This window comes from Nicrophorus vespilloides, unplaced genomic scaffold, assembly GCF_001412225.1.
Source record: "Nicrophorus vespilloides isolate i.1.1-1 unplaced genomic scaffold, Nicve_v1.0, whole genome shotgun sequence".
NCBI classification, from domain to species: domain Eukaryota; kingdom Metazoa; phylum Arthropoda; class Insecta; order Coleoptera; family Silphidae; genus Nicrophorus; species Nicrophorus vespilloides.
In genome coordinates this window covers 86,498-112,520 of record NW_017095955.1, presented here as the reverse complement: position 1 = coordinate 112,520, position 26,023 = coordinate 86,498, and the positions used below count along the sequence as shown (strand labels likewise).

Sequence of the window (26,023 nt, the reverse complement as noted above, 5' to 3'; positions counted from 1 at the left end):
CGATTTCACTTTTAAAAAAATTAACGTAAATAGTAATTGTGAAGTGTGTTGCAACTTTATAATTACTTAAAATTATAATTGCTAGATAAAACAAGGCGTTTAAATAAAATTTCAAAAAAATCACGCAACGTATACAGACATTAATTAACACGGTTGTATTTATTTACTTAAACTGATATGAAAATATATGGAACATGTAAAATAAAATATGTGAACACTTAATTCAATACCCACAATTGAATAATTCTATAAAAGTGCACTGAAAGTTAATAAAAAAATAAATTAAACGACAAATGTGGAAAATCGAAGGTCGATAGCCCAAATATTTCTTTATTTACTTTTTATAAGTTATAATTTATTTTAGTTTTGTTTATTTATATAGAATTATTTATTTTTTAAGGTTTATAATTTTATTACTCCAAAAAAAATAAAAATTAAATACAAAAATTATTAAATTCATTTTATTATCACAATATAAATAAATACAAATAATTTTAGTGTAATCCAAATTTAGCCTTGTTGAACGCTACTTTTGAACAAATACTCTCCCGACGAAGTTTTAACTTATTTATATGAGGAAATTTATTTGAATTTCCTCATCCTGTTAACATAATTGATTCCATATACGTTTGTAATGTTATAAAAACGTTATTTTCTCTAATTTACTAAATGCATCTTGAATCAATTCATCAATTGTGTTTGACGTTTAAATCGGTGGTTGATTTGGCATCTCTTCTTTATAAATTCACGTTATTTCGGTTAAAATTTTCCATTTTGAAATTACAGCGGTGACTATTATATTTATCTCAAAAAACTATTTTTTGGTCTTCAAATTTCAACTTAACTCAACGACTGTCAAATATGTTTTGTTATTTAGTTATCAATGTAAACCATACCAATATAATGAGTATTGCCAGTTGCTTTCGAAACTCTAGATAATCTAAGATTTTCTTTCAAATGTATACCATATTTTCGGAGAGACGAAGTCTGAAATGCAGAATAATCTTAAATTTATGAACAAACTTTAAATTTAATCAAAATTTTCATTAATTTTTGAGTTATTAATAAACTTGATATATGGGTCAAATATGGTCACCAATTTTCCTAATTTGATGATTCAATTCTACTGAAACTTGCTACCTGAATACAACGTTTACTACTCAAATATTGTTCAAACAGAAATTACTCATTACTTTACTTTTGATAACAAGTTTCCTTTATAATTTATGCTGAGTAACTCCACGGCATTCGTGAAAAACATTACGCGCAATAAAACCAGACAAATATTAAATTAAAATAATCAAAACAGATTTACTCAAAAAACAATATTTTGAATTCTAAAAACTGTTTAATCATATTAATCACGACGTACGTGGGATTTTCAATTGTCTATATCACAATTATAAATAATCCGCATTATCTTATTTATTATCCACGAGTGCCTTGAAAGATTTTATTATATACTTAATCTCAATCAATACGCAATATGTTAAACATAAAACTAGTTAATTCATCTATCTATAAGCGGTTTCATTATTGCATTGATGACCAATCAAAAAATTATTGATACTTTCATTACAATTATTCATAATATTATAGTTGCCTTTTCTACAGTTGTTTCAATCCTTTAGATTAATCCGCATTGACTTTAAACACTTCACTTGGATTAACTGTATCGGTTTTGATTACATTCTAAAAATAGCTTCTGCTGATTTTAACTTTAAAACGTAAAATAACAGTAATTGTCAACAAAAGACAATAATGTTAACTTTTTAATCAGTGATATTTTTACTTATTAAAAAATTATCATAATTCAATAATTAACTACTAATAATACAAAAACAACTTGATAATCAAGATTTTGAAAAACAAAAACATACCATCAAATACAAAAAATGACATAAGACAACAATTTGACAACAAATATTGTAAAAACTGACAAACAAATTTGACAACCCAAAAAAAAAATTATATAGAATTACTTAATTACTAACATTTTCAAAACCTAATACTTCTTAATATCCAAATATAAAATTGGAGATGATTTAACAGAATAAGTTTTAACATTAATGTTAGTTTTGTATTTAAGTCATAAAATTGCTATAATTTATCATTGAAAACTTTGATGAGTTGTTAAAATGCTAACGTAACTAATTAAATCTTAAGCATATTTTACTTTAAATGAAACTTGGTTCTAAATCAATTACAAGAAATGTTAATTAAAAAATATTATTCAGATGAATTGAAATTTGAAATAAATTACACAAAATCATTAAGAAATATTATTGATTTTTATTGTCATAAAAAATCTTTACAAGTCATTAACGAAAATACTTAAAATACAGTAACTTAAAAACAATACAATTTTTATTATCACAAAATAAACATGTTTATAAGTCTTTGCATGCATGCTTATAATACAGGAACGTTTGTATAGTCTCACTGGGGTCTTCCTCGATCTTCTCGAGTAATTGTAACATGAACAATATCAATCTTTGATTTTTCGACTTGAGCAATGGTAGCAGTTCGATCGCCAATAATTTGATGTGAGTTAAATTTGATTCGTTCAGCAATGTATCAATAAAGACACAAGTATTCTCATCTCTATCCCCATCCACATTATCCAAAATCCTATGCAAACATTTATTTGCAACTTTCGAATGATATATTATTATACTAGGACCAAATTCTTGTACAATCTCACCCTGCTGAACGACATAGCACCTAGCCAAACCATCAAAACCGGATTCCAAATAACTGCAAACGCTCTTCACCATCAAATCAATTTCTAAATTGTTGCCGAATCTTTGTTCCAAATACGGCATAAAATCAGCGGATCTGCTTTGAGCCAAATCTCTACTTCTCTCGCGAATAAACTTTCTGAAAATATAATCGTACAAATCGGTCACCAGAAACAGTTTATTCTCGACCTGAGAATTTTCAATTGCTTCATGCAGCTTTCCTACAGAATCCTCGTGCGATGAAACGATATAATTATACACGAATTGGTAGCAATCTTTGGAGAATAGTACAAGTGCTAGAATCTCCTCGCAAAAGTCGGCGGGAAGCTGTGAAATTAAATCTGGTTTTAAAATATTGAAGGCTGTTAAATCATCTTCGGACCCGCATCTCAAATAATCCCTGAATTCCGTAAGGTAATCGATTAATACGTGTTTCGGTATAATCTTGAATTTGAAAATAATGCGATGTTCTTGCATAATGTCCATTTGCTGTTTCAATAAAATGAGCAGATTCGTTTTGGGATTATTGCAGAAACTGTAAAAAGTGCTTACGAACATAGCGCATTTGATGTTATCCGTACTTGCGGTTTCCATTAGAATTAATTTAATGTATCTATAGTCAAGTAGTTCAGAGCTAAGGTAAATGCTGTGCTTTTTTAAGGAATCCGATATTTCGCTGATGACTTTCAAATGATGGACCAACTCATATTCTGGCAGATTGTAGAAACTCCTGTACATCGACCCAACCGCGTACTTCGAATAATCACCATTCAGATAATTCAATATAATTGATAAATGCGGCCATTCCATGTATCTATTCTTAAAAGTTTTCAAGAGGTTTTTTTGAAATTCCATTACGTTTTCGTTAAAACCTTCCGGAATGAATCTCTCCACCAATTTCAAATAGTCCGCTTCGTATGATAAATACCATAGGCCGTTTGTTTTCCGCATGGATCGCAAATTTTCAGTGCACGTCGAGCGATATAGTTTTGGCAATTTCGTATAACGCATCTTGGAAATCTCGTAATAGAGTCGCGAAAATGACGCTCCTTTCCATATAAACTTCTTAATATACTTTTTTAACATGCACTGACGATATTTCAACATCCACATGGCCAACTGAAGAGATATTTCACTTTTATCGCTCTCCATAAACTTCTGCAAAAGCTCATCTCGTAAATCAATCTCGATTGGTTCTGTGGGAATGAACCGCAGAATGGTATCAATCTTGGATTTGCAATCGTACTCCTCTTTATAAAACTCTTCGAAGACGTCCCTCACCATAGAAGGAAACCTGTAGTAAGATATTTTATATTTCGGATTGTTCTTATTAAATTCGCACAGTAAATCGATGAAATACACTGAGGAATCTCTGCTCGTTAAATCGCCAAAATACTCGATGTTCATCGCAAACTTCAGCAAAAAGATGCGGTGCTGCTTCGGCTGATTTCTATCCAAAATGTTCAAGTAGTTGTATCTGACGATGTCGTCCATGAATTCCAACAGATCGTTACGGTAATCCTCGTTCAGCGATATCTTCTTCATGATCAAGGCTTTGGTGAAATCTCCTTTATCAAAGCACATCTCGTTTCTCTTTTTGAACGTATGAAACATTTCTTCAATGCAATACCAGGATTCATCGCAAAATTTTTTCAAATTGAAATTGCACAAAAGTTGCGAAATGATCGTCCTTCTAACCTCTACCGAATCATTCTTGTGCACATCGCAGAAGTAATTTAAAACATCCAACAATCTGTCCAGTTTCTTGTTGATCCTGCAAGTTTCGATCATCATACGCACCAAATTACACCTAGATTCTGTATCGTGTGTCACCTTCATTGTAGCTTCGATCAGTCTCAGCGCATCTTTGATCAAGTACAATTCCAAATTATCGCCCAATTCGAATTTGGACCTATCCCTCCACGTGAACAACTCCACCAAATTCTTGTCAAATTCACAGAAATCGAGGCCATACAGTTCTGCGTAAACCCCGTTGAACTTTCTGTACCTAATTCTGGGTGGTAACAGCGATAAATTTCTGATCGCATCGAAAAAATCTGGATTATCATCGATCCTCTTCGGAAACAAGTTTTTAAAGTATATATCAAATTCGTCGTGATTCAAACTCCTGACGATCCTATCATAATGCCTTTGGAATTTCCCCGGATTCTCTAAAACGTATTCCTTATTTATATCCAAAAACTTCAACATTCCTTTCCTTCCCAACGTTGGTAAACCAAATTCCACCAGATCTCGTAATGTTTCCATATCATTTTTAACCAAATAATCGGTCAGCTTCTTTCGTACCACCAAATTGGCGTAGCCGGACTGGAAGTAGTTCATCAGGAAATTCGGATACTTTCGATGCAATACAATCAGCTGTCTGCTGTTGAAACGGAAGCTGTAATTCTCCGAAATCTCCATAACCAGTTCCTCGCTGCACGATGGAAGCAGTTTGAAAGCTAGACGAATTCCGTACTTTTCGAAAATTAAATTGAAATGTGTATCGCCGTTTAATAACGTCGATCCGAGTTTATTGAACAGAATCAGTTTGGAGACGTGCGAAAGCTTCGGACAAACAACATTGACGAATGTATAAACTTCGATTTCCCCGGCGTAGTGGATGAACTCACGATTATTCAATATGATTCTATTGAGGACTTTGTTGCCCTCCAGTAAAATATTCAACAAAACCCATTGTTGCCTGAATCGCTGAAGCAGTTTCACCTTGAAGATTGCCTCTTGATGGTTGCGCGGTCTTATGGACATCGTAATTTCCACGCGATTCGGAAGCCCGGATATCCGGTCCATGAACTTCCTGAAGTTCCATTGATGTTCTCCCAACGTGGATCCACCCAACTTGTGGAAATCCTTAACTTCGTTCAACATTCCTCCTGCAACAACAACAGAAAAACAAGATATTAACATACCACTTAGAACACGTTTAAAATAAAACTATATTAGAAATGCAATATCATCAAAAAATAAAGAAAAACTATTTTTATTGCGACATAAATGGCAACATTACTTACAGTCGAGTACTCACAATCATCGATTTGATACTAGAAATACAGATTGAATATAGTTGTAGTGTGTTGGAAACGTAAAATCAAATACACATACAATTAGGTTGAAATTTTCTATGTTTCACAAGCGATAAATTAAGTGCATGGAATGTTCTCCTTTCTAAACAGGTGCAATTCAGCGGAGATAATATTCAATCGATTAAAAGTGAGATTGCGGTATCTTAAGAAAATCAAACAAAAACAATGCGTTCGACCTTGTGCGGTGTGATAATTTTCAAAGATGTATGTTTATTTTTTATCATCGTCAACAAATATAGTTAATTATTGAATCCGCATTGAAAAAATTATAATTAAATATAATCCCAATTCCAATGAAAACAAAATATTTTATATTAAATTATTTAAATTAGTTTTTTCTTTAATAAAATGGACTTAAATTAATTAGTTTACATTAAACTTTAATTAAAGTACGAAAAGAGAAATCGGCATTAGTTAGGTTAGGTTAGGTCAAGTTTTCTTAGGTTAGATAAATGTTTGCTTTGACTCTGTTGAGTGTCTAAACTCATATAACGTAAACAACGTTATGTGAGGTTATAAGACTTTTTGTTTGTTTGTTGTTATATTTTTAAATGTTTATCCTATGACAAAATTAGTAAGCAATAAATTATGATAATTGTTTTTATTTTTATTAATAACCTACATAAAATTGTGGGTTTTCCTATTACTTCTTATTAAACCAATTAAGGATTGAAATTAGTTTGGTCACTTTGATATTAAATAATAATAAAGGGATTATGCAGAAACCCCTGCAATGACGCAAGTAATAGATATTTAACACAAGGCACAATATTTCCTTGTTGTTTATATGTATGGTCAAGTAGAAAGAAGAAAAGTGTAGGATCCACATGTTGTTTGTATTTAGTAATGAATCGTCCACACTATCACTAATATTAAATATATGTCAAACGTAGCAGTAATGATAGTGAAACGATTATATTAACTGAAAAAAATTTATGAAATGATATATCTCGAGAGTATGATATTTAGTTTTAATACGTATGGAGATAAAGCCGTGAGTTTTCAGTAAAAACAATTTTAATTTTCTGACTCTATTTCTAGATACTTAATATACTGGCGGAAAGACTGCAGTTAATAGCCCTTTCAATACAATAACTTTAGTTTATAAATACTTATGATATAATATATAATGAATAATATCATTTGATTAAATAAACTACATCGATGTATTGTAATCCAAGAAAATCTTCAAGAGCCTTCAAGAGCAAAATGTTCATCCTCGGAGGTGGCGGTAAAAGAACGGCAATCAACAGCTTCACGTACGTTGAAGACGATTCTACAAGCAAATTTGAAGAGCTTATAATTTAATTCGTTTGTATTGGTCTCCATCAAGTTGTGGATTAACACTAACGCTTTGAGAGTGATTTTTGAGAAACGCACGCAAATCTCCGGACCGCATGCATCTATGAATTTCTTCTGTTGCCCAATGATGAAGAGTAGAATAGTTGTTATGGAGCAAGTGAGTGGTAAATTTTAGTAGAACCTCGACGAGGCAGCAGCTTTTTCTATGTCTTCCTCGTTCAACAGCATCTCGCAAATCGGCTCGAAGAACGGAAGAGTAAAGCTCGTACGTTTAGCGACTTTCCACTTGCTTCTGCTGATTTTTTTTCAATTACATTCTGCGCAGCATTCGGTTTGATTGACATGATGTAAGTGTGAACGAACGGGGCATTATGGAAGAGCAATTATTTTTGGGATTAAAGATACACTCTTCGAGGACCTCTTTGCAGAAATCATCTGGAAAAGAAACGATACTCTCTTTGGATAAATAAATGGTAATTTGGAATTTTTCATTTTCCGCCGACGTCTTCGAGTAGTTCCACAGCAGCAAAATGTACTCGGCAAAGTACTTCTTCGGAATACCATTTATTTGGAAAATCATTGTCATGATTTCAGTGTCCTTTCTATCGATGAGTCTGGGACAACTCGACTAGTTCCGACGTGGAATTGTTGACAAAACACGAATGATTGCATTTCAACAGGACTTTCTTTATGGAAGCATTCTCTTCCTTTGAGCCTCATTATTTTAGGCATTCCTCGATCTTGCTCATTGGGAGAATGAGCACCTTCCCGTTATTTTGGGATAAAGGACAAACTGATATTTATGAGATGCGCGTATTTCTTCTGGTCATCGGATTTATCGACGATATCGAAGAAAGCATCGAGTATCGTCGAAAAAGCGTAATAGGAAATTTTCTGATTGGTATAGTTTTTGTTAAATTCGCTTATCGTTTCCAAGAACTTTACGGAAACTGAATCATCCTGCACCAAGTTAGTTTTGAGCCAAAGTTTTCGCTTACTTAAAAAAAACAATAAGATCTCGTTTATGTACTTACAATTTAAGCAATTTGATGTTGCTGGTCAAACTTCTTAAAAAGTTATTTCTAACGTCGATCATGTCATTCTTGTGCCTGGAGCAGAAGTATTTCAAGAAGTATATTTATTAATTTTACACGTTCTAACTAACGTGTTCAACAACGAACTTCTTTCATTGATTTCGTGCGACAAATCAATCCAATACTTGATCTGCTCAAAATGTTCTTTGAAATGTTCTTCTAAATCAAATTTCAGGCAATCCTCAGCGCTGATAATCTCCATCAAGTTGGGATCGAAAGTCATGTAATGTGTTTGTCAAAATCACTGGGATGTGTTCTTCTTGTGGTATCGCAAAAGCTTGAAGGAAGCCCTTTCTACCAAAAGTACGATATGCAAAATTTGAAGTAAAAGCCAACAACGTATCAATATTGTTATGAACCAGATACTTGACAAACATGATTTTTGAGCTCGCCTGTTTGTTTTCATATACATGGAAGTAATATTTCAAAAACTTCGGATACTTCTTATGCAATTTGCTGTTTGATAAGTTCTTCTTTGCACGTCGGATGTAGCGTGATTGCTGCGGCCATACATCTGCTCAACTGCATCAAAGAAGTCATCGCCATTCTCCAAAAACAAACCCAACTTATTAATAACTATACTTCTATCAACGTACGATATCTTCGGACAAAGCTCATCCACAGACCCAATCGCAGCTATAAATCCAATAAACTTTATATCCTTCAAGATGATGCGATTCAAAATCTTGTTACAACATGTAAAACATTGCAGTACCTTCTCGTTCTTTTGAACCTGAAGCAATAGCTTCGTGTAGAATATCTCTTCTTGATGATTCTTCGGATTAATAGCCTCTAGTAGACCGTCAATCTCAGTTTGCGGAAACGTTTAAACAATATATACGGAAATTACGCTTTTTCAACATTTTTCCGTCCAAATTATGGAACTCTTCCATATAATTATAATGCATTTCGCCTACAAAAAAGAGAAAAAATGAAATGAATATAATCGATAATTGTTGCAAACTACTAATTAGATTCCTAAAACACAACTCTTGGCCAGAAAATGAATAATTTCAATTTATTGCACAACTTTAGAACATACCTTTTTTTTTATTAATATTTTTCCAGAAATCATCACCACAAATAAAATAAAAAAACGCGCAATCGATATAGTATATAGAATTCGATTCAATAATTATGGAATATAGAGAATATAGTTTAAATAATCTGAATACTGACCGGTTGCAGGATTTCCGCTGTTATCACTCAATTGTTGGGAGGAGAATTTATTGGCACACTATAGTTCATATAAACCGCAGCAGGAACATCTGATGTCGCCGAGTTCAGCAGGAATGAATGTACATTATAGTTTAATGCAACCCAAAATACAAATACCTGAAAATGGTAATGTATATGGATGGACAAACTGCCATCTAGGAATATATGTTTATTACAAAATTATGATTGGAGCGGTTCCTTACGCAATAAGTATGGTTATTCTATAATAATCATTGCATTGAATAAATCTAGTGCTAACAACTTTTATTTAATTAATATAATATTTTGAAAATAAATAGCAAAAATATATTGCAGACATTTTTATTCCACATTATTTTTTCTCATGTAATTTGTTGCAAGTTGCAAGATTCAGTTTGGAAGCCTGTGAAAGCTTCTTCACTATAATTTTATTGAGCAATATCAATTTGAAAATATATTAGACGTAAGGAGAGATAAAATGAAGAGACGTATTTTTTTTTTCGGTAAAAATAATTTAATTTTTGTGCCAAATATTTTATTTATAATCTATTTATAAAAATATATATATTAAATAATAACAAGTTCATTAACGGAACCTCGATGTCCTATAGTCCAAGAAAATTTTTACAAGTGGATTTGAATCTTTTAGTAGTTCCTTTTTAATAGCCTCGTGGTGTTTCTTGTGTAACACATTTTTACTGGGTGGTGGTAACATCATGGAGACCAGCAACTTTACGTGCGTTGAAGACGATTCTTCCAGCAAACGATTCATAAGGTCATAATTTAAATCGTCTATATTGGCCTCCATCAAGTTGTGAATTGAGTTAAAAACGTTATGGGTGATTTGTGAGTAGTAAATACAAATCTCCGGACCATATGTATCTATGATTTTCTTCTGTTGCTCAACGATGAAGTGAGGTAGCGTTTTGTAATCATTTTGGAGGTAGTGAGTCGTTAATTTTAGTAGAACTTCGAATTCAAAGTTGTTCAAGGAGCTGCTTTTAAACGCATCCAGAAACTTTTGGGAAGAGACAGCAGCTTTTTCTTTGTCTTTCTCACTCAACAAATCCTCTAAAATTTGTTGAAATATAGAATGACTCACAGATTTATCGACATTATCTATGCTCCTGGCAAACTTTTCTATTACGATCTGAGCAGCATTTGGTTTACTTATGATGTATTTGTAAACGAACGAGGGCATTACATAAGACCAATCAAGGTTGGGATTAAGTAGACCCTCTTCGATAATCTCGCTACAGAAATCATCCGAAAACAAGACGATATTGTCTTTGGTAAAATAATGGGGAATTTTCATTTTTTCATTATCCGTTAAAGTTTTCGAGTAGTTCCACATCAACGAAACGTACTCGACAAAGTACTTCTTCGGAATATCATTTTTTTTATAAATCATTTTCGTGCTCTCCTCGTCCTTTTTATCGACGTGTGCCAAATGAGTCTTGAATAACTCGAACAGCTCCAACGTGGGATTATTGACGAAACACGAATAATTACACTTGAACAAGAATTTCTTTACAGAAGTGTTCTTTTCCTTTGAACCGCATTCTTTCAGGCACTCCTCGATCTTGCACATTGGGAGCAAAACTGTGCTTAAGTAAATGTAATGTTTTCTAACGGAAACCGATCTAGTTGAAATAATTTTCAGCGTTTCTTCCAAAAGATTCTGGGGTGAATGATAAAGTGTTCTATACATCGGTTCCAAAGTGTACTGCAAGTAATCTCCGTTCGAATAATGCAAGATTGTTGGAATATTTTCGGATTGTTTGAACGTATTTTTCAGTGACTTCAGTATGGTTTTCTGTATGCTCAACATGATTTTGATATCGGAGGAATATAAATCAATTTTACAATCTGAATCAGGTGCGTACTTTTGAATCAAATCCAAGTAATTAGGGTAATATGATAAACTCAATATCAATTTCGGAACCATTTCAATTTTATTTGGATCGTCTATAATCTTCATGGCAGCATCCTTGAAGGCATCAGATACTCCGTTATAGTGCATCTTGGAAATCTCGTAATAGAATTTCGGTAACTTCTTTGCTTTCGTTAATATGTTAAGGGCTTCCACACATATCCATTCAGGACGATATTTCAATACCCACACGTACAGAGTTTCGGTTATGAAATTTTTACTGTTGCTAATGAAATCCTTCAGCAATCGTTCACGCAACTCTACTTCTTCACGTTCTTTGGGGATGAAGAACAAAATTATATTTATAAGATGCGTGTGTTTCTTCTTGTCATTAGATTTCTCAACTTTGTCGAAGAAAATGTTGAGTATTTTTGGAAAAGCGTAATAGGAAATTTTATGATTTGGATAGTTTTTGTTAAATTCTATTATCGTTTCCAAAAACTTTACAGAAGCTGAATCATCCTGCTCAAAGTTCGTATTGTGCCAAAGTCTAGGATATCTCAATAAACATTTTCGCTCTTCGACTGGATAGTTTCTCAGCAATCTCCAATGTCCATTCACGCCAATGTCCTTCAACAACTTCACCAATTCCTCATCACAGTTTTCACCATTCTTCGCCTTGATAAGTATCTGCGACTTTAAGAAAGTCGCATTATCGAAATACGAGCTCCCATTTACATCAAAAATCAATAATATCTCATTTATATACTTCCAATGTTCTTCGCTTAGTTTGAGCAAATCATTGTTACTGGTCAAATTTCTTAAAAAATCTTTCCTAACTTCGATAGAGTCGTTTTTGTGCTTGGAGCAGAAGTATTTCAAAACTTCCAGCAGAGCATCGTCATCTTTATTAATTTTACACGTTCTAACTAACGTGTACAGCAACGAATTTTTCGCATTGATTTCGTGCGACAAATCAATCCTATATTTTATCTGCTCGAAAGCCTCCTGCACCGGATAAAACTCCCAATTTTCTTTTAAATCAAACTTCAGACGATCCTCGGCACTGATAATCTCCATCAAACTGGAATCGAAAGTCGTGTATTCGACGTCGTAAAGCTCCTTGTAAATATCGCAGAATAGTTGGCACCGTTTATCGATTGGTAACAATTTGAAGCTGTCCAAAATTTCACTCAGCCAATACAGCTCCTCGATATCTTTTGGAAATAAATTCTTCAGGTATTCCTTATAATCTGCTTCATTCAAATGTCGATAAATACAACTTATGTGCTTTCTAAAATTGTTGGGATGTTCAATAACAAACTTCTTGTCGTGTCGCAAGAGCTTGAGGAATCCCTTTCTACCTAAACTATGGTATTCAAAATCTGAAGTAAGAGTCATCCATGTATCCATATTGTTATTAACTAAATACTTCACAAGCATAACTTTAGGGTTTAGTTGCTTGTTTTCATCTACTTCGAAATAATACTTCAAAAAGTTCGGATACTTCTTATGCAACCTGATCAGCTCGCGGTCGCTGAAATCAATGTTATAATCGGAAATATGCTGCTTGATAAGTTCTTCTTTGCACGTCGGAAGTAATCTGATTGCAGCGGCCAATCCATACCTCTCTTTAACCGCATCAAAGAAATCATCGCCGTTCTCCAAAAACAAACCCAATTTATTAATTACTATACTTCTATCAACGTACGATATCTTCGGACAAAGTTCATCGACAAATGCAGTCGCTCCAATCGAAGCAATAAATCCAATAAACTTTCTATCCTTCACGATGATCCGATTCAAAATCTTGTTGCAATTCGTAAAAACATGCAGAATTTTCTCGTACTTATGAAACTGAAGCAATAGCTTCGTGTAGAATATCTCTTCCTGGTGATTCTTCGGATTAATAGCCTCTAGCAAAGCGTCAATCTCAGCTTTCGGTAAACCGGAAACGGTTACACAATATTTACGGAAATTACGCTGATGCTCTCCCAACGTTTTCCCGCCTAAATTATGGAACTGTTCCATATAATTATTATGCATTTTGCCTACAACAAGAAAGAAATAAATATTATCGACATTTTATTGTAGACTATTAATTACTTCGCTAATTGTAAATTATCAATTTCGAAGTATTGCACAACTTTAGTATTGTTCCATGAGTCATCCACTTGAATTATATATAAACTCGCACAAGTATAGCATATTAATGAATATTTATAGAATACAGAGAGTATGAACTTAAATAATGTAAATACTGACCGGTTACAGGAATTCCACTGTTAATAGACAATTGTTGCGAGAAGTATTTGTTGGTACACTGTAGACACTAGTTTATATACATTGCAGCAGGAACATCTGATATTGACGAGCACAGCAGGAATACTAGTTCTACGCAACCCAAAACACAAATAAATAAAAATGGTATTGAATATTGACAAACCGCCATCTAGGAAAATATTTTCGCTACATAATTATGGTTGGGGCGACACCTAACGCAATGAGAATAGTTATCCAAACCCAAAAAAAAACACATAAACACATTCAAAAGTCTATTGTTAATTTCTCATTAATTGCTGATGAACTTGTGCAAGTTGAAATGTTCATTCAAGTTGAATTATTCCCTACAAACTTATATAACAAATTCAGTTTGGAATTGTTGCTAAACTTCAATTTGAAAAGATATTGGATATATTAGTAAAGTGAGATTTTTTTTTATTGAAAATAATTTAATTTTTGTGTCAAATATTTTATTTATAAAAATATATATTGAATAATAATAAATTCATTAACAGTCCAAGTCCAAGAAAATTTTTACAAGTGGATTTGAATCTTTCAGCAGTTTCTTTTTAATAGCCTCGTGGTGTTTCTTGTGTAACACATCTTTCTTCGGAGGTGGCGGTAACATCATGGAGACCAACAACTTTACGTAAGTTGAAGACGATTCTTCCAGCAAACGGTTCATAAGCTCATAATTTAAATCGTGTATATTGGCCTCCATCAAGTTGTGAATTGAGTGCAAAACTTTGAAGATGATTTGTGAGTAGTAAACGCAAATCTCCGGACCATATGTATCTATGACTTTCTTCTGTTGCTCAACGATGAAGTGAGGTAGCGTTTTGTAGTCATTTTGGAGGTAGTGACTCGTTAATTTTAGTAGAACTTCGAATTCAAAGTTGTTCAAGGAGCTGCTTTTAAGCGCATCCAGAACCATTTCGGACGAGGCAGCAGCTTTTTTTTTGTCTTTCTCATTCAACAACTTCTTCACAATTTCTTGAAATAGATATCGACTCACATATTTATCGACATTATCTATACTCCTGGCGATCTTTTCTATTACGATCTTCGCAGCATTTGGTTTGCTTATGATGTAATTGTAAACGAATGAGGGCATTACACAAGACCAATTAACGTTGGGATTAAATAGACCCTCTTCGATAATCTCGCTACAGAAATCATCCGAAAATAAGATGATATTGTCTTTGGTAAAATAATGGGGAATTTTCGTTTTTTCATTTTCCGTTAAGGTTTTCGAATAGTTCCATAACAGCAAAATGTATTTGACAAAGTACTTCTTCGGAATATCATTTTTTTGAAAAATCATTGTCGAGCTCTCCGTGTCCTTTTTATCGACGAGTGCTAAATGTGTCTTGAATAACTCGAACAGCTCCAACGTGGGATTATTGACGAAACACGAATAATTACAATTGAACAAGAATTTTTTTACAGAAGTGTTCTTTTCCTATGAACCGCATTCTTTCAGGCACTCCTCGATCTTGCACATTGGGAGCAAAACGGTGCTTAAGTAAATGTAATGTTTTCTAACGGAAACCGATCTAGTTGAAATAATTTTCAGCGTTTCTTCCAAAAGATTCTGAGGTGAATGATAAAGTGTTCTATACATCGGTTCCAAAGTGTACTGCAAGTAATCTCCGTTCGAATAATGCAAGATTGTTCTAATATTATCAGATTGTTTGAACGTATTTTTCAGCGACTTCAGTATGGTTTTCTGTATGCTCAATTTCTGATTTTGATATCGGAGGAATATAAATCAATTTTGCAATCTGAATCAGGTGCGTACTTTTGAATGAAATCCAAGTAATTTGGGTAATATGATAAACTCAATAGCATATTCGGAACCATTTCAATTTTATTTGGATCATCTATAATCTTCATGGCAGCATCCTTAAAGGTTTCCGATACTCCAATATAGTGCATCTTGGAAATCTCGTAATAAAACTTCGGTAACTTCTTTGTTTTCATCAATATGTTACTGGCTTCCACACATATCCATTCAGGACGATATTTCAATACCCACACGTACAGAGTTTCAGTTATAAAATTTTTTACTGTTGCTAATGAAATCCTTCAGCAATCGTTCACGCAACTCTACTTCTTCACGTTCTTTGGGGATGAAGAACAAAATTATGTTTATGAGATGCGTGTGTTTCTTCTTGTCATCAGATTTCTCAACTTTGTCGAAGAAAAGCTTGAGTATTTTTGGAAAATCGTAATAGGAAATTTTGTGATTTGGATAGTTTTTGTTAAAGTCAATTATCGTTTCCAAAAACTTTACGGAAGCTGAATCGTCCTGCATAAAGTTCGTCTTATGCCAAAGGCTAGGATATCTCAATAAACATTTACGCTCTTCGACTGGATAGTTTCTCAGCAATCTCCAATCCCCATTCAAGCCTATATGCTTCAACAACTTAACCAATTCTTCATCGCAATTTTCACACTTCTGCTCCTTCATAAGTATCTGAGACTTTAAGAAAGTCGTATTATCGAAATAAGAGTCTCCATTTACTTCAAAAATCAATATTATCTCATTTATATACTTCCAATGCTCTTCGCTTAGTTTGAGCAAATCATTGTTGCTGATCAAATTTCTTTAAAAAATCTTTCCTAACTTCGATAGAGTCGTTTTTATGTTTGGAGCAAAAGTATTTCAAGACTTCCAATAGAGCATCTTTATCTTTATTAATTTTGCACGCTCTAACCAACGACTCCAACAATGTGTTCCTCGCATTGATTTCGTGCGACAAATCGATCCTATACTTGATCTGCTCGAAAGCCTCCTTCACCGGATAAAACTCCCAATTTTCTTTTAAATCAAACTTCAGACGATCCTCGGCTCTGATAATCTCCATCAAATTGAAATTGAAAGTCGTGTATTCGACGTCATAAAGCTCCTTGTAAATATCGCAGAATAGTTGGCACCGTTTATCGATTGGTAAAAATTTGAAGCTGTTCAAAATTTCACTCAGCCAATACAGCTTCTCGATATTTTTTGGAAATAAATTCTTCAGGTATTTCCTATAATCTGCTTCATTCAAATGTCGATAAATACAACTTTTGTATCTGTTAAAATCGCTGGGATGTTCAATAACAAACTTCTTGTCGTGTCGCAAGAGCTTGAGGAATCCCTTTCTACCTAACCTACGATATGTAAAATCTGAAGTAAGAGTCATCAACGTATCCATATTGTTATTAACTAAATAATTGACAAGCATAATTTTATGGTTCAGTTGCTTGTTTTCATCTATTTCGAAGTAATACTTCAAAAAGTTTGGATACTTTTTATGCAACCTGATCAGCTCGCGGTCTCTAAAATCAATGTTATAATCGGCAATATGCTGCTTGATAAGTTCTTCATTGCACGTCGGAAGTAATCTCATTGCAGCGGCCAATCCATACTTCTCTTTAACCGCCTCAAAGAAATCATCGCCGTTCTCCAAAAACAAACCCAATTTATTAATTACTATACTTCTATCAACGTACGATATCTTCGGACAAAGTTCATCGACAAATGCAGTCGCTCCAATCGAAGCAATAAATCCAATAAACTTTCTATCCTTCACGATGATCCGATTCAAAACCTTGTTGCAATTCGTAAAAACATGCAGAATTTTCTCGTACTTATGAAACTGAAGCAATAACTTCGTGTAGAATATCTCTTCCTGGTGATTTTTCGGATTAATAGCCTCTAGCAGAGTGTCAATCTCAGCTTTCGGTAAACCTGAAACGGTTACACAATATTTACGGAAATTACGCTGATGCTCTCCCAACGTTTTTCCGCCCAAATTATGGAACTGTTCCATATAATTATTATGCATTTCGCCTACAACAATAAAGAAATTAATATTATCGATAATTTATTGTAGACTATTAATTACTTCGCTAATTGAAAATGATGAATTTGCATAACTTTAATATTCTTCCATGATTCATCCATTTGGATGATATAGAAACACGCACAAGTATAGCATATGATTGAATATTTATAGAATATAGAGAATATAAACTTAAATAATGTAAATACTGACCGGTTGCAGGAATTCCACTGTTAATACACAATTGCTGCGAGAAATATGTGGTGGTACACTGAAAACATCTAATGTTCCTGCTGAAATGTATATTTATAACACATTGCAACAGGAAAATATGATATTGACGAGTAGAGCAGGAATACTAGTTCTACGCAACGCAAAACACAAACAACAAAACTGGTATTGAATATTGACAAACCGCCATCTAGGAATATATATTCATTACATAATTATGGTTGGGACGATAGCTAACGCAATGAAAATAGTCATCCTATACGAAGGTGACGGGTTCGAATCTCACCAAAAAAAACATATACTTGATAAATGCAAAAATCTAGTGTTAATTTCTCATTAATTACTGAATGTAACTGTTGCAAGTTGAATTGTTCATTCAAGTTGAATTATTCAGTTTGGAATTGCTGCTAAACTTCAATTTGTAAAGATATTGGATATATTAGTAAGGTGAGAAAAAATGGAGAGCTGTACTTTTTGTGCCAAATATTTTATTTATAAACTATTTATAAAAATATATACTAAATAATAACAAATTAATTAACAGAACATCGATGTGTTACAGTCCAAGAAAATTTTTAAAAGCGGATTTGAATCTTTCAGCAAGTGCTTTTTAATAGCCTCGTGGTGTTTCGCGTGCAACACGTTTTTCTTCGGCGGTGGCGGTAAAATAAAAGCAACCAACAACTTCACGTGCGTTGAAGACGATTCTTCCAGCAAACGGTTAATAAGCTCATAATTTAAATCGTTTGTGTTTGCCTCCATCGAGTTGTGGATTAACTGCAAAGCGTTGAACGTGATTTTTGAGTAATGCACGCAAATCTCCGGACCGTATGTATCCATGTACTTCTTCTGTTGCTCAATGATGAAGAGAGGAAGCGTTTTGTAGTCGTTATGGAGCAAATGATTCGTGAATTTTAATAAAACTTCGAATTCGAAGTTGCTGAATGAACTACTGATAAGCGCATCCAGAACCTTTTTCGAAGAGACAGCAGCTTTTTCTTTGTCTTTCTCTTGCAGTAACTTCTCGCAAATTTCCTGAAATAGAGATAAACTCACATGTTTTTCGACATTTTCCATGCTCTTGCCTATCTTTTCGATTACGATCTGCGCAGCATTCGGTTTACATGTGATGTAATTGTAAACGAACGAGGGTATTGTATAAGAACAATTATTTTTGGGATGAAAGAGACACTCTTCGATAATCTCGCAGAAGAAATCATCCGGAAATGAGACGATATTATTTTTAGTAAAATAACTGGGAATTCTAAATTTTTCATTTTCCATCGATGATTTCGAGTAGTTCCACAACAGCAAAACGTACTCAACAAAGTACTTCTTCGCAATACCATTTATTTGGAAAATCATTTCCGTGCTCTCCGTATCCTTTTTATCAACTAGTGCTAAATGTGTCTTGAATAACTCGAACAGTTCCAACGTGGGATTATTGACGAAACACGAATAATTACACTTGAACAAGAATTTCTTTACAGAAGTGTTCTTTTCCTTTGAACCGCATTCTTTCAGGCACTCCTCGATCTTGCACATTGGAAGCAAAACGGTGCTTAAGTAAATGTAATGTTTTCTAACGGAAACCGATCTAGCTGAAATCATTTTCAACGTTTCTTCCAAAAGATTCTGAGGTGAATGATAAAGTGTTCTATACATCGGTTCCAAAGTGTACTGCAAGTAATCTCCGTTCGAGTAATGCAAGATTGTTGGAATATTTTCGGATTGTTTGAACGTATTTTTAAGCGACTTCAATATAGTTTTCTGTATGCTCAGCACGATTTTGATACCGGAAGAATATAAATCAATTTTGCAATCTGAATCAGGTGCGTACTTTTGAATCAAATCCAAGTAATTTGGGTAATATGATAAACTCAATATCAATTTCGGAACCATTTCAATTTTATTTGGATCGTCTATAATCTTCATGGCAGCATCCTTGAACACATCAGATACTCCGTTATAGTGCATCTTGGAAATCTCGTAATAGAATTTCGGTAACTTCTTTGTTTTCAACAATATGTTACTGGCTTCCACACATATCCATTCAGGACGATATTTCAATACCCACACGTACAGAGTTTCAGTGACGAAATTTTTACTGTTATTAATGAAATCCTTCAGCAATCTTTCACGCAACGCTACTTCTTCCCGTTCTTTTGAAATGTAGCATAAAATGATATTTATTAGGTGCGCATGTTTCTTTTGGTCATCAGATTTCTCAACTTTATCAAAGAAAGAGTCGAGTATTCTTGGATAGGCGTAATAGGAAATTTCGTGATTGGGATAATTTTTGTTAAAATCACTTATCGTTTCCAAGAACTTTATGGAAGCTGAACCCTCCTGCATAAAGTTAGTTTTGTGCCAAAGGCTAGGATATCTCAATAAACATTTACGCTCTTCGGCTGGATAGTTTCTCAACAATCTCCAATCCCCGTTCACTCCAATCTCCTTCAATAACTTCACCAATTCCTTGTCGCAATTCTCACCCTTGTTCGCCTTGATAAGTATCTGAGACTTTAAAAATGTCGCATTATCGAAATACGAGTCTCCGTTTACTTCAAAAATCAATAAAATCTCGTTTATATACTTCCAATGCTCATCGCTCAGTTTAAGCAAATTGATGTTGCTGGTCAAACTTCTTAAAAAGTTTTTCCTAACGTCGATCGTGTCGTTCTTGTGCTTGGAGCAGAAGTATTTCAAGACTTCCAGCAGAGCATCGTCATCTTTATTAATTTTACACGCTCGAACTAACGTGTACAACAACGTACTTCTCGCATTAATTTCGTGCGCTAAATCGATTCTATATTTAATTTGTTCAAAAGCTTCCTTCAAAGGGTAAAACTCCCAATTTTCTTCTAAATCGAACTTAAGGCGGTCCTCGGTGCTGATCATCTCCATCAAATTGGAATCGAACGTTGTGTATTCGACGCTGTAAATCTCCTTGTAAATATCGCAGAATTGCCGACATCGTTTATCGATTGGTAATAATTTGAAGCATCTAAAAATTCCGTCCATCCAATACAGCTCTTCTATATTTTTTGGAAACAAATTCTTCATAAATTGCCGATAATCAGTTTCATCCAAATGTCGGTAAATGCAACTTATGTATTTGTTAAAATTGCTGGGATGTTCAATAACAAACTTCTTGTCGTGTCGCAAAAGCTTGAGGAATCCCTTTCTACCTAAACTATGATATGAAAAATCTGAAGTAAGAGTCATGAACGTATCCATATTGTTATTAACTAAATACTTCACAAGCATAACTTTAGAGTTTAGTTGCTTGTATTCATCTACTTCGAAATAATACTTCAAAAAGTTCGGATACTTCTTATGCAACCTGATCAGCTCGCGGTCGCTGAAATCAATGTTATAATCGGCAATATGCTGCTTGATAAGTTCTTCTTTGCACGTCGGAAGCAATCTGATTGCAGCGGCCAATCCATACTTCTCTTTAACCGCCTCAAAGAAATCATCGCCGTTCTCCAAAAACAAACCCAACTTATTAATGACTATACTTCTATCAACGTACGATATCTTCGGACAAAGTTCATCCACAAATGCAGTCGCCCCAATCGAAGCAATAAATCCAATAAACTTTTTATCCTTCACGATGATCCGATTCAAAACCTTGTTGCAATTCGTAAAAACATGCAGAATTTTCTCGTTCTTATGAAACTGAAGCAATAGCTTCGTGTAGAATATATCTTCCTGGTGATTCTTCGGATTAATAGCCTCTAGCAAAGCGTCAATCTCAGCTTTCGGTAAACCGGAAACGTTTACACAATATTTACGTAAATTACGCTGATGCTCTCCCAACGTTTTTCCGCCCAAATTATGGAACTGTTCCATATAATTATTGTGCATTTCGCCTACAACAAAAAGAAATGAATATTATCGATAATTTATTATATATTATACTAGTGCGAAAAGACTACGTTTGGACCAAAAACCAAAAAAAATAATGTTAAATAAATAAATAATATTATAAACTATTGATTACAGGCATAAAACACTCTTCGTTAATTGAAAATGACCATTTGCAATGTATTGTATGTATTTTTTTATTTATATTCTTCCATGAGTCATCCAATCATATTAAATAAAAACACGCAAAATCGATATTAGTATGTGATTTAATATTTTTAGAATATTATAAAGAATATGAAATTAGATAATCGGAATACTGACCGATTGAAGGTATTTCACTGTATATAAGCAATTGTTGCGAGTATTGGTACACTATAAACACTAATTTATATACACTGCAGGAGAAACATCTGTCGCCGAGTTCAGCAGGAATTACTATACATTCTAGTTTAACGCAACCCAAGATGCAAATACCTGAAAATAGAACAGACCGCCATCTAGGTATAACTTGTTTTATTTTAAAACTGGACACAAACTGAATAAATGCAAAAATATTGAGTGAATTATTTTTAATTATAATAATAATAAGTTGAAACATTACTTACTTATGTCAAAAGTAGAAAAACAACGAATAAACGACAAATCTGCATCAAATAACTAAAACATTGTAAAATTTAGTACGATGGCAAAAAATGGTGCGAAGAGACGCCGACCATTTGGTAAGGAGATTAAATTATGTAATTATGCATTAAATATTGTTATTATTTATATAAATGTATCTTTAAATGTTTACAATATAAAATTAGTTGACAAACGCTTACATTTTAAATTAACTTTTTTTTTTAAACGTTGATTATTCAGAATCGATGTCGAGGAACGTATCGATGAGAGGATTAGGATCTTTCTTCAATTCCTCTCTAATAGTTGCATGGTATTCCTCGTGATTCGCATTCCTCGACCCGACCGAAGGTAAAAGTTGAACAGCCAACAGCTTGTTGTGTATCGATGATGAAAGTTTCAGTAAACGAAATATAAGTAAGTAAGTCATATCATTAAAATTAAGGTCTATCGATGTTAAAATGATGTTCAGAGATATGCCGACGATTTTCGAATATGGAACGAATATTTCCACTCCATAAGCTTCGATTAGTGCATTCTGTTGCTCCACGATAAAGACTGGCAGCGAATTGTACCCCTTTCCGAGATATTCAATAACAAATTTAAGTAAAACTTTAATCTTGAAGTTATCAAAAGCAAACGCTTCAATTGTATTTAAAAGTTGCTGCGATACGTCTAACGCTTTTGGTTTATCATTGTCCTTCAGTAACATGTTGCAAATTTCCTTGAAACAGGTGAAAATAACTCTCCCGAATTTTAACGACTTAGAATGCGTGTTTACGATTTTGTCAATGAAAAATGTCACCGCAGTAGATTTAGATGAAGTGATGTAATTGTAAACGAATCTGTTTGTGTCTGAGATGTATATGTTATCAGGGTTGAATAAATAGTCCTTGATGATTTTGTAGCAAACTATATCCGGAACTTTGTTAATATACTTATCCAGGTAACCAATAATCTTGTACTTCTTATATTCCATAATGCTATCTCCAAAGTTGCATATCACCGAAAAGTAAGCCACGAAAATTTTCTTAGGAATTTTATCGATTCGCAAAATCATGTCCAGATTATCAATATCTTTTCCATGGAGCAACTGTAAATTATTGATGAACAATTGTAATATCTCCAATGTGGGATTTCTAATCAAACAGGAATAGTTACATTTGAAAATCCTTTTTCTAGCTGAAGCGTCATTTTCCTGGAGTCCCTGCAGGATCTCAACTATTCTCTTAATTGGAAGAAGAGCTGTGCTTAAGAAAATTGAATGTTTCCTTACTGAAAACGACCGGGATGCTAATACAGTCAAAGGTGCTTCTATAAGATTCTGCGGCGTGTGATAAAAAGTTCTGTACATCGGTTCTAAACAGTACTGCACGTTATCTTCGTTTGAGTAATGCAATATGATTGAAATGTTATCAGATTGTTTGAACGTGTTTCTCAGAGTTTTTAATATGATTCTTTGTACGCCGCTCTTTTCAAAACATAAATCAATCTCGCTTGCTGCGGATGGGATGAAAGGTTCAATCATATGCAAGTATTTGGTATTGTAAGAAAGACACCAAAGAATTTTTGGAAATAAATCAATCTTTTTGTTATCGTCGAGAATTTCAGTAGCGACACCGTTGAAAGCATCGGAAATTCCGTTGTAATGCATTTTGGAAATTTCATAATTCAATATGCGAAATTTCCATAATCTAATTAAAACGCGCTCGACTTTATCTAACATCTTATCCGGATGGTATTTCAGTATCCACAGGTATAACACTTCCGGAAAATAATACCTATCATCACGGAAGATTACTTCCAAAATTTGTAAACGCAATTCTTTCTCTTCTTCTTCGTCGGGAATAAAACGCAAAATGTTATTCATCAAATCGGTGTAAATTTTAGAAGTTTTTTCGGATTCCGCAAATTTATCCACTAAGCATTTAAGCATTTCTGGGAATTTGTAGTAGGAGATGCGATAATTTGGATGGTTTTTATTGAATTCGCAGATTGTCTTCAAAAACTTGAAACAAGGTTCTGCTACAAACTCATTGAGGTGTTTGGTTCTGCGCCACAGATGAGGAATTTTTAAAAGACATTCGCGTTCTTGCACCGGATGGTTCGTCGGTAACCTCCAGCTGCCGAACACACCGAGCTCATCTAGAAGTGTAACCAATTCCTCGTCGCAGTTTTCTCCATTTTTCATCTTCTTGTAAATGATCCTCTTCAATATGTCCGATTTATAGTAAAACGGATCTCCATTCACTTCGAACACTATATTATTAATATACTTCCAATGTTCATCACTCAATTCTATCAAATCGAAGTTGTTGATTAAACAGAACAAAAATTGTGCCCTAACACTGAACGTATCATTCTTGTGTCTTGACCAAAAGAATTGCAGCAATCCTAGAAGTGCGGTCGTATTATTATCATTTTTACACGTTTCTATACACTTATTTAGCATTTTTACCCTGGAGTTAGCTTCTTTTGCCAAACTAATTTGGATTCTCATCTTCCTGAATTCTTCCAAATGATAAAAGTGCCAAAAAGAATTCATATTGAATCTCAGTGGAGCCTCTGCAGACATCATTGCCAAACACTTTTCATCTACGTATTCGATGCTGTACAAACTCTTGTAAATTTCGCAAAATAATGAGCTCCATTGGTCAATATGCAACAGCTTCAAATTGTCAAGAATCGTTTCCATCCTGAAAAGCTCATAGTTCTTAGGAAACATATTTGTAAAGTATCTCTTAAACTCGGCGTCAGTTAAATGCCGATAAATGCTTTTGACGTATTTTTTAAAGTCGGTAGGATTTTCGATGATATATTCCTTGTTGATTCGTAGGAACTTGAGGAATCCCTTCCTGCCGAACTTGCACTGCAAATATTTCGTGCAAAGTGTGATGAAACCCGGCATGTCGTTCTTTATCAAATACCTCTGAAGCATTAACTTGGACTCGTATCTATTTTTTGTACTCTCAAAGTAAAATTTCACCAAGCTCGGATACTTCTTGTAAATTCTAATCAACTCACGATCGTTAAAATCAACATGATAAAACGATATCATCTTTTTAATAAGCGTTTCGCTGCAGGACGGAAGGAGCCTCACCGCAGCTCCCAAACCGTACTTTTCTTCAACTGCTTTAAAGAAATCATCGCCACGCTCCAAAAACAGACCCAACTTATTAACGAGCACACATCTGACCACGTAAGAGAGTTTCGGACACAGTTCTTCCACGAAACCAGACGCATCAAAACTAGAAACCACAAACCCTATAAATTTCCTATCCTTGACGATGATCCGATTCAATACTTTGTTGCAACACATGAAAATCTGCAGCAATTTCTCGTGCTGATCGAAGAAAAGTAACAGTTTCGTATGGAATATTTCCTCTTGGTGATTTCTCGGATTAATGGCATTTAATAAAACAGAAACTTCTGCTTTCTGTAAACCGTTAAGAACAGTTTTGTAGCCGCGAAAATTGCGCTGATGCTCTCCAATCGTCGTTCCCCCCAAATTATAGAATTGATTTAAGTAAGTTCCCATTTTGACTATAATATAAAATACATGATCTATTAATTAATTGCATACTTAATAAAAAAAAATGTTAATTATGTATACCTATGATATGTTATTTAGTGCAATTGCTATTCAATACACACCTAATAAACGAAATTTCCAAGACAACAGGTTCCATTTATTTCCATTCTATTAAGTCAGACTATGTTTGACAGATGACTGACAGTAGCAGGAATAACAAAATGATGCAACCAACAACGCATTGTGTTAAATTTAGAGCAATTATGTCATCTCTTGCTGATAATTTTCCAACATTTCTTTTATTTAAAACTAAGACTTTATAAAATTCAGTTTTCACTA

The 26,023-nt window shown here is 33.7% G+C and overlaps 5 protein-coding genes across 11 annotated transcripts; all 5 read right to left on the bottom strand.

The window, feature by feature from the left end:
- Nucleotides 1-2,323: 2,323 nt before the first annotated feature.
- LOC108568989 lies at nucleotides 2,324-13,726 on the bottom strand. Of its 4 annotated transcripts, XM_017930348.1 has the most exons (3): nucleotides 8,957-9,148; nucleotides 8,182-8,902; nucleotides 2,324-5,635 (listed from the first exon to the last, which is right to left on the bottom strand). In XM_017930348.1, exon 3 carries the CDS (start codon nucleotides 5,628-5,630, stop codon nucleotides 2,391-2,393), a length of 3,240 nt encoding a protein of 1,079 aa, XP_017785837.1. In that variant the 5' UTR covers nucleotides 5,631-5,635; nucleotides 8,182-8,902; nucleotides 8,957-9,148; the 3' UTR covers nucleotides 2,324-2,390. The 4 variants fall into 4 exon arrangements, with proteins under 4 accessions (XP_017785837.1, XP_017785838.1, XP_017785835.1 ...); XM_017930349.1 differs by lacking the exons at nucleotides 8,182-8,902; nucleotides 8,957-9,148 and adding an exon at nucleotides 13,577-13,726; XM_017930346.1 differs by lacking the exons at nucleotides 8,182-8,902; nucleotides 8,957-9,148 and adding an exon at nucleotides 9,421-9,643.
- Nucleotides 9,966-17,813, bottom strand: LOC108568988. Its single transcript, XM_017930345.1, has 2 exons — nucleotides 17,641-17,813; nucleotides 9,966-13,362 (listed from the first exon to the last, which is right to left on the bottom strand). Exon 2 carries the CDS (start codon nucleotides 13,355-13,357, stop codon nucleotides 10,025-10,027), a length of 3,333 nt encoding a protein of 1,110 aa, XP_017785834.1. The 5' UTR covers nucleotides 13,358-13,362; nucleotides 17,641-17,813; the 3' UTR covers nucleotides 9,966-10,024.
- On the bottom strand, nucleotides 16,166-17,607 carry LOC108568991. Its single transcript, XM_017930350.1, has 2 exons — nucleotides 17,491-17,607; nucleotides 16,166-17,435 (listed from the first exon to the last, which is right to left on the bottom strand). Exon 2 carries the CDS (start codon nucleotides 17,428-17,430, stop codon nucleotides 16,183-16,185), a length of 1,248 nt encoding a protein of 415 aa, XP_017785839.1. The 5' UTR covers nucleotides 17,431-17,435; nucleotides 17,491-17,607; the 3' UTR covers nucleotides 16,166-16,182.
- A 325-nt stretch (nucleotides 17,814-18,138) lies between the features above and the next one.
- On the bottom strand, nucleotides 18,139-22,024 carry LOC108568993. The gene is made up of 2 exons (XM_017930358.1): nucleotides 21,856-22,024; nucleotides 18,139-21,536 (listed from the first exon to the last, which is right to left on the bottom strand). Exon 2 carries the CDS (start codon nucleotides 21,529-21,531, stop codon nucleotides 18,196-18,198), a length of 3,336 nt encoding a protein of 1,111 aa, XP_017785847.1. The 5' UTR covers nucleotides 21,532-21,536; nucleotides 21,856-22,024; the 3' UTR covers nucleotides 18,139-18,195.
- Nucleotides 22,025-22,356: 332 nt separating this feature from the next.
- LOC108568998 lies at nucleotides 22,357-25,881 on the bottom strand. Of its 4 annotated transcripts, XM_017930371.1 has the most exons (3): nucleotides 25,807-25,876; nucleotides 25,416-25,695; nucleotides 22,357-24,848 (listed from the first exon to the last, which is right to left on the bottom strand). In XM_017930371.1, the coding sequence occupies exons 2-3, from the start codon at nucleotides 25,688-25,690 to the stop codon at nucleotides 22,388-22,390; spliced, it is 2,736 nt and encodes a 911-aa protein (XP_017785860.1). In that variant the 5' UTR covers nucleotides 25,691-25,695; nucleotides 25,807-25,876; the 3' UTR covers nucleotides 22,357-22,387. The 4 variants fall into 4 exon arrangements, with proteins under 4 accessions (XP_017785860.1, XP_017785856.1, XP_017785855.1 ...); XM_017930367.1 differs by having other exon boundaries at nucleotides 22,357-25,695; nucleotides 25,766-25,881; XM_017930366.1 differs by having other exon boundaries at nucleotides 22,357-25,695.
- Nucleotides 25,882-26,023: the final 142 nt, after the last annotated feature.

Bases quoted from the DNA above. Each gene is read 5' to 3' on its own strand.
- LOC108568998 (XM_017930367.1), bottom strand. From the start codon at position 25,690: ATGGGAACTTACTTAAATCAATTCTATAATTTGGGGGGAACGACGATT.
- LOC108568988 (XM_017930345.1), bottom strand. From the start codon at position 13,357: ATGCATAATAATTATATGGAACAGTTCCATAATTTAGGCGGGAAAACG.
- LOC108568991 (XM_017930350.1), bottom strand. From the start codon at position 17,430: ATGCATAATAATTATATGGAACAGTTCCATAATTTGGGCGGAAAAACG.
- LOC108568993 (XM_017930358.1), bottom strand. From the start codon at position 21,531: ATGCACAATAATTATATGGAACAGTTCCATAATTTGGGCGGAAAAACG.
- LOC108568989 (XM_017930349.1), bottom strand. From the start codon at position 5,630: ATGTTGAACGAAGTTAAGGATTTCCACAAGTTGGGTGGATCCACGTTG.